The 7406-nt window shown below is 46.1% G+C and overlaps 1 protein-coding gene across 2 annotated transcripts; it reads left to right on the forward strand.

Annotated features, from left to right (window-relative positions):
• Positions 1-534: 534 nt before the first annotated feature.
• On the forward strand, positions 535-5237 carry tnfrsf11b (tumor necrosis factor receptor superfamily, member 11b). 2 transcript variants are annotated; one of them, XM_030413014.1, is made up of 4 exons: positions 535-658; positions 1049-1454; positions 2958-3131; positions 4051-5237. In XM_030413014.1, exons 1-4 carry the CDS (start codon positions 653-655, stop codon positions 4380-4382), a joined length of 918 nt encoding a protein of 305 aa, XP_030268874.1. In that variant the 5' UTR covers positions 535-652; the 3' UTR covers positions 4383-5237. The 2 variants fall into 2 exon arrangements, with proteins under 2 accessions (XP_030268874.1, XP_030268875.1); XM_030413015.1 differs by lacking the exon at positions 535-658 and adding an exon at positions 784-933.
• Positions 5238-7406: the final 2169 nt, after the last annotated feature.

Consider the following 7406-nt stretch of genomic DNA (forward strand, 5'->3'; position numbering starts at 1 on the left):
TGTGGAAAATTGATCACAACAAGTCATTAAATTTAAATAATTCTGAGAGATTTTTTGAAAACGTGTTTCTTTAAACATATTTATATCATTCATGTCAAAAATCCATCATGTGTGATTAAAATAACGGTGGCGGATCACAGATCTTTGATTTCACTGTTTTAATGGGAACCCTGGATTCAAACACCTGCACCAGATCAGCTGCTCCGCTCAGAAGGAGAACCCGCTGTGATCACAGCCAGGACGCGAACAGTAACAGTGTTTTAGAAATATTGCATCATATCTGCTCAACATCTGACATGTCAGCTGATAATATTAATATCTCCTCTTTAGTTTAATTTGATGAGTTTTGGTCCAAAATCCTGAATTTGTAAGATACGTTCTCATCGGGGAACACACGGCTGTCCTGTGAGAGCCTCGCTGGGGAACCCTCCACTTGGCTCGACATTTATCAGCCTCCTCATGTGTCCTGTTGGAAATAATTCAACATTACAATCAGGAGGATGACTCCTCAAATGCCACATACGTGCGTCAAGGGCACGCTTCTTGTTCGATGGAGATGAACAGAGGGGGCGTCGATAATAAATAGAGGAGAGGAGGTGCAGAGCGCACCATCCTCCTGACGGACCGCTGCAGCTGCAGACACAACAGACTGATGATGGTAGGGGGGGAGGGAGGGAGGGAGGGAGGGAGACACGCCGGGACGTCTCCCTGCACAGAGACGCGTCTCCCTGAAGCAGCTCAGGTTGACTGAGCGCTTTCACGTCCTTAAACTTCTTAGATTGTTTTTTTTTTTTTTTTTTTTTTGGAGATGATGGGAACATTCGCCTGGTTCTGGAGGATTGTTGAGTTGATTTTAATAGAATAAAATGAGAGAAATGTAGCTGCAGACGTTCAGGAGCAGATGGATTAAGAGCTCAGACTCACCTGCTCCAGGTGCGCCTCCAGCTGCGCGCACGTCCTTGTTGTTTTCCTGTGTTTCCTCGTCTTTCTTCCCTCTGGCTCACCCACCCTTCCTTATCGCCCTCTCCTGTTTCCTCCTTCCTTCCAGATGTCGCTCTCTCTCCTCCCGGTCCTGCTGCTGACTCTGTGCGCGGCTCTGGTGGACGATGTGGCCGCTGCTGCTCCTCGCACCTTCGCGGACACCGACCCGATCACCGGCGCGCCCGTGGAGTGTGACCGCTGTCCGCCGGGCACGTTCCTCCGTGCGAGCTGCACGTCGACGCAGAGGAGCAAGTGCGAGCCGTGTCCCTCGGGCTCCTTCACCGAGCTGTGGAACTACATTGGGAAATGTCTGAGGTGCGGAGTTTGTGGACAGAATCAGGTGGAGAAGACGTCTTGCTCCGCCGACAGCGACTGTCAGTGCGAGTGTAAACAGGGATATTACTACAAGGAGAAGTACGACATGTGCCTCCCGCACAGCGCCTGTTCGGCCGGCCTGGGAGTCATGACGGCAGGTAAGATGCTGCTGGTGCTGCTGGTGGTGGTCCAGGTGGGGTGAGAGGGCTCCATCATGTAGATCAGGGACCAGATCACCACAGAGACACGGGTCATGTTGCAGGGTTGTCATGGAGCCATTCACACACATTCAGTCCAACAGGAACACCTGACATAAAGTCACTTTTTAAAAATATCGGACACCAAACGCTCCATCAGCTGTGTGTCAGAGAGAGATTACTTCAAAAACCTGAGTAACACTTGAGTAAAAGTCTTAAAGTATCTAACAAGTACACATGGAAGTAATCTGTACATATATTTAACGGATTGTTGGATCAGAACTTTTACTGAAAGCTGGTTTATTTTGTTTTTTATCCAATAAAAACAGTTTGAAATCCTGCTACTTCAACTCTGTAAAGTAACTAGTAACTAAAGTAATCAAACTGTAAGCAGGAGTTGGAAGACAGTGGAAATATTCGAGTAAAGCATCTCAAAATTGTACTTGAGTAAATGTACTTAGTTACTTTGGTGAAGGAGAATGTCAGTGTAATGATAGTGTAACTTTTCCAACTTGAAATAAATTCATTTAAACATGCAGAAGTAACCAGAAACTAATGTTCGCATATCAAACTAATGTAGTGGAGTAAAAGTACCATATTCCCCTCTAAAACACAGAGGAACAGAAGTATAAAATCAAAGTAACTTGTAACTAAAGTTGTCAAGTAGTAAAAAGTAGAAACTTTGCCTCCAAAGCGTAGCAGAGTGGAAGTATAAAGTAGCTTATAATGGAAAAATACTCCAGCAAAGTACAAGTATCTCAAAACTGTAGTGAAGTACTTGAGTAAAAGTACTTAGTTACATCCCATCACTGCCCATACGTGACGATGCAACGACCCCTTTAAGGTCAGAAAAGGCAGAGCAGCTTGTAGACGTGTCAGAACAGTACGCTCTGTAGGCAAACGGCACAAGACTCCATTACCCACAATGCCTTGCAGGAGGAGTCTCGCATCCTCTGACAGCTCTGAGCGCTGCGTGTGACTCGCAGGTGTCTCTGATCTCCCTCATAATTAAAACTGAACAGACACATGTAGATAAACTGACCTCAGATCAGCCGCTGCGTGCAGCCTCACTAATACTATACTGTTGCCGTGGCGACAGCATCACCCCCATCAATAAGCCCAGCTCTGACAGGCTCTTTAGCCCTCTTTATTATGAGTCACTGATGTAACTGTGGGAGATGCACATGTTGAGCTGAGCAGCAGGATGAACACAGTGATGTGACAGGAGGAGGCAGGACGTGTTACACTGAGGGTGACTGCCCCCTAAAGGAGCGCCATGGCAACTGCACTCATGTTCACACTGCTGACACGTTGTTGTGTTTACATGATGAACAGTCAACCTCTAACCTCCTCTCTCCTGCTGCTCTGTGATCAGCACCAACGTCTCTTTCTCATGTGTTTCCAGAGTGGTTGTGTTGTAGTTTGTATCAGTCGTCTAAAACAAAATGCACCTGTGTCCACCAGGAACTCCCCACCAGGACACGGTGTGCAACATCTGTCCCAACGGAACCTTCTCTGACGTCATCTCGGCTCAGCAGAACTGCAGGGAGCACAGAACCTGCGGCGGCGCCGGTCAGCAGCTGCTGCTGAAGGGCTCCAGCTGGCACGACAGCGTGTGCACGAGCTGCCAGTCAACAGGTGAGATCAGCAGTCTGCAACCAGAACATGACACGTTTCCAGCCTTTAAAGGAAGCGGCTGATTTATATCATAGCTGTTAGTGGAATCTTTTGTTTCTGCGCTGGTCAGTGTTGTGATATCGGACAGTTTTGCCTCCGTGACACGTCTGCAGACACACAGAGTGAAACACAAAGGTGTGAGCCTCCAGGTGAGAGTCGGAGCACACCTGCAGTGTTCTGGGAGTTTGTTCCAGAAGTGAGTAGCAGCAGCAGGATCAGAAAGGATCCAGCGCTCCGATAACTGGAGAGAAGTGATCCACCTGTTTTGGTTCTCGTTAGGACGCGAGCAGCAGTCCTTTTTTGTGTGTGTGTGTTTGTTTTTTTACGACTCTGACCCAGAAATCTCACTTTTGTTCCTAATTATATAAACTGGATTTGTTTTTATGGCTTTTTTACAGAGTTTTCCCATTTATGAAGTTATTACAAGAGACATCCAAATGTCCCTGTACATTAAGCTTTCAAACGTCTGATACGTCAACATGACGACAGCAACACTTCTCACGTTGCTGTTGTCATGTTACAACTTCATAAAACTTGTAATGCAGAAAAAAATTATTGTCTTAATGTCAGTAACCGACTGGGAAAAGATTCATGATACTTGTTAGTTGTCAAACTGAAATCCAACATGTAGTTTTCAGCACGACGACCGAGAAATAATCCTTTACATCTGATAGTTTAAACACTCAAGAAGGAAAAGTCCCGTTCAGGGATGTTAACAAGGTCCAAGGGGAGAAATCAACCGTCTGACATCCGAGCTGTCTGCAGATTCTTCATCCAGTTTAAAAGCTTTGTTGCAGACAGTTGTAAATGTCTCCTGCCGCTCTCGGGCTTTTTCAGGTTTCCTTCTCAGCTCCTGACTGATCTTCTTCCTGTCTTGCAGACGGAGCCGACTACCTCAAAGAAATCATCCCGGCCTTCTTCGTTCACCAAAAGATGCACTGCAGGCGACTGCGTCAAATCCTGAACCGGCTCCTGTCTGACGACGGCAGAAGAGTCACGGCGGGCCTCAGCGCCTCAAATCTCCAGGAACGGATCAACACCTGGGTCTCCACTGCCACAGCAAGCAAACTTCGGGAGCTTCCGGCCGTGCTGAACAGAGCGGGAGCGTCCGGCGCTGCAGACAAACTACAGAGCAAGCTGCGAAGGCTCGACGCCCATCTGAGCGAGCGGTGTCCGGGGAACGAGGTGGAGGCAGTTTTAATGTCAGAGTAGGCTGAAGTAGAAAATATCTCCTTAGTAGTACTGAAGAGTGAGTGCTGACCGGTTCTGGATGCTCCGTCAGCACACGCTCTGGTACCCGCTGCATTAGTTAAAGGAATAGTTCATTTCTGGCTAATCCATTAGCTCGTGTGTCAGTACATTTCAGTTCTTGTCTTTTCTCTTAAAATAACGGGCCGAGCAATCCTAGCGTGGTTGTGTCCCCTAGCTGTCCTTTGTGGCTTAAATCTAAGAAGAAATTAAATGTTATAATAAAACTATGCAACATGTTATGAGGACACATTTCAGGTCAGGTGATTAACAGGAATAAAATAATCTATATATAATATGAAGAAATGTTAGAGAAAGAAGTCTGTGCACTTAAAATAGAAAACAATCAGTAGTTTATAATCCTCATAGAGATCACAGCGATCATTCGTGCACCTTTTTGTATGTATTTGTGCTCTTTGTGGTACATTAACGTTGCTGCAAAGACGTTTCTATACGTAGCATCTGAAGTTTTATATGTGGGAGTGAAGACGGATGAGAGAGAAGCTGCACAACTGACGCTTAAAACGAAAGAAGAAGAAAGCAAAAGGAAACGACAGGTGTTACCCTTTCTAGTATAACAAGTGTTGGCCTGCAGTATATCTACCTCTTCCTGTGTCTGCAGCTCGCACTGACAGTTTAATTTATTTCGCTATTTATACGAGGTAAGTTGTTTCCTGAGAGAGACGGGCGGATTGGTGGAGCTCGTGTGTTTGCCATGCCTTATTTTTTATACGTAAAGATTGAATATTGTTTTATGAAAAGTTTTGCATGTGTGGCTGCTTTGAATGAACCTCAAATAAAGATGATTGCAAAATGTAATCGACGCTCGTTGTTTTTCTTTATTACCGGGACACAGAAATACCTGAAGAAGGGTTAATCAGTAACCATCTTTGTAAGAAAAGAGGGAGGATTTGTGTTTTTGACGCCACTATTTCAAAATTTGAGGTATTTTACTGAAGTTTATTGTCACTGCAGCTGTAGAAAATACAGCCCAGATGAAAGATGTTTGAGATGAAGGCGCAAAAAACATAAAAGAAATGTCTTGATGGAGCCAAAAAAGGACGCTAGCACAGGTCACAGAGGAGAGCATGGTGATGAACTGAAAGCACCAAAACAACAACACAAAGCAACATTCATCTGAAAGAATCCGAACAAACCAACAATGGCTGGAAACGGATGAATTAAAACACATGAGGATAAAACCAGCAGAATGAAACAGGAAGTAGCTGCCAGGCTTCAGTACAGGGTTTGTCTTAGCGCTCACGCAGGGTTTTAACTGCACTGTGATGTATTGCTGTCATGGTTTTTGGGTTCAGTTCTGAGGTTCTGGACTGACGATGCGGTCAGAGACTCAGAGACATTCGATCTGGTGACTGTGAAATGTAAAAAACAAATCCTGAAAGAGCGACTGCGCCTTCAACTACGTATGTGTCATCTGGAAAAACAAGAAGCAGATGCAACGGTTAAACACCTGAAGGAACAGCTCACCCACAGATCAGCTGCTCGTCGTCATCGGGTCGACGGGTTCTGTGGAGGGACTTTGTAGAACCGGTGGACTTTGGAGACGATGCCAGGAGACCCGATGTCTTCAGGAGCAGCGTTTCGTGACAAGCTCGATCAAGGAGAAAACCACCGAGGAGCTTCAGTCTATTCAATCTGTCGCTGGATGTCGTGACCTGGCTCGGACTGTATCATACACCACGCCTCGTTGGTCCAGAACAATCAGTCCAACCTTGGTTTCCACAAACAAACGGGCTCGTTTACGTCAGTCTTATCAAAGACAGCTGCGCTTGGCAGACAAACACAGAACAGAACATCACTTCTTCCTTCGCAGCCACTTGTTTTAAATAACCACGGGCCAAAACCCAACATAAAAGGACTCCATACACAGCCCAGCATCAAAGATCAAAGTAGACCATCTCCATCTGTGATCCTGGCGACAGAGTTACGGATTTAAAGGTCAAACCATGATGCTTTCTAACCGGAGCATCAGCACGGCGCTGTGACGAGAGAGAAAAAGACAATCCAGCATAAACAAACTCTCGTTACAAAGAAACGGTGACGCTCAGGACTGTGCCGTCGTGCAGCTCGTCCGGTGTTTATCCAAGTCTGTGGAGCCCAGAGGTCGTAAACCGATGTGTAAAAACTTTATTCATACACTAGCTGCTAAGCTAAAGGTGTTAGCACGCTTCCTGCTTCCTGTCTGATGGAGGTGCAGGAGCTCGACTGGGTGTCGACGGTGTGAAGCTCCACAGCAGAACCTGATGGGACGGACAGAATAACGATTTTGGACTTGGATGACTTTTTGGGATGTCGAGCAGATGGAGACTCACACAGGAATGTCGCTTCTTTTATTATTTTTAAAATAGGCTGTCAAGACAGAAGATTCATGTGCATTGTGTGCGTAATCATCCTCTGGATCGGTGAAGACAGGAAAAGTTATGTCTTTAAAAAATACCACAGTCATCTGCTCTCACTCGTCTCTGATGTGACTGTGGTTCCTTCCTGAATGCAGCTATATAAATGTTTCTTCCTCTTTCCTCTGTGGTTCCTCACAGAGACGCTATCATGGAATTAGTACGTTTTAAAGCCACATGATGCAGGGACGACATTACAATGGAGCGATTGTTTGTACCGGAACATTTTCAGCTCCTCCGACGTCGATGCGTCGTACGTGATGGTTGTTCTTCGTGTTGACAGGAGGATCAGAACTCAAACATGTCTGCAGAAGTACTCGTGTCGAGCGGCGGCTGCACCGAACACAAAGGTCGCAGCAGAGACGTCTTTGTTAGGAGTTACTGACCAGCGTGAGACGTCTGGTTCCTCCTCACCTCTCCTGGAGGTTGGTAAACTTGTTAAAGATGAAACAAGCTGAACACTCACAGGCTTTAATCCCGAGCCAGGACACTGCTGAGAACATCTGGAGCGACTGATCTCGCCGAGCTGTGTGATGACAGAGAAGGAAAATAAGAGAAGCAGCAGAAGAGT

This window comes from Sparus aurata, chromosome 3 (assembly GCF_900880675.1).
Source record: "Sparus aurata chromosome 3, fSpaAur1.1, whole genome shotgun sequence".
Lineage (NCBI taxonomy): Eukaryota > Metazoa > Chordata > Actinopteri > Spariformes > Sparidae > Sparus > Sparus aurata.

Coding starts and splice junctions, on each gene's coding strand:
- tnfrsf11b (XM_030413014.1), top strand. Junction 1,455..2,957: donor CCTGGGAGTCATGACGGCAG/GTAAGATGCTGC, acceptor TGTGTCCACCAG/GAACTCCCCACCAGGACACG. Junction 3,132..4,050: donor CACGAGCTGCCAGTCAACAG/GTGAGATCAGCA, acceptor CCTGTCTTGCAG/ACGGAGCCGACTACCTCAAA.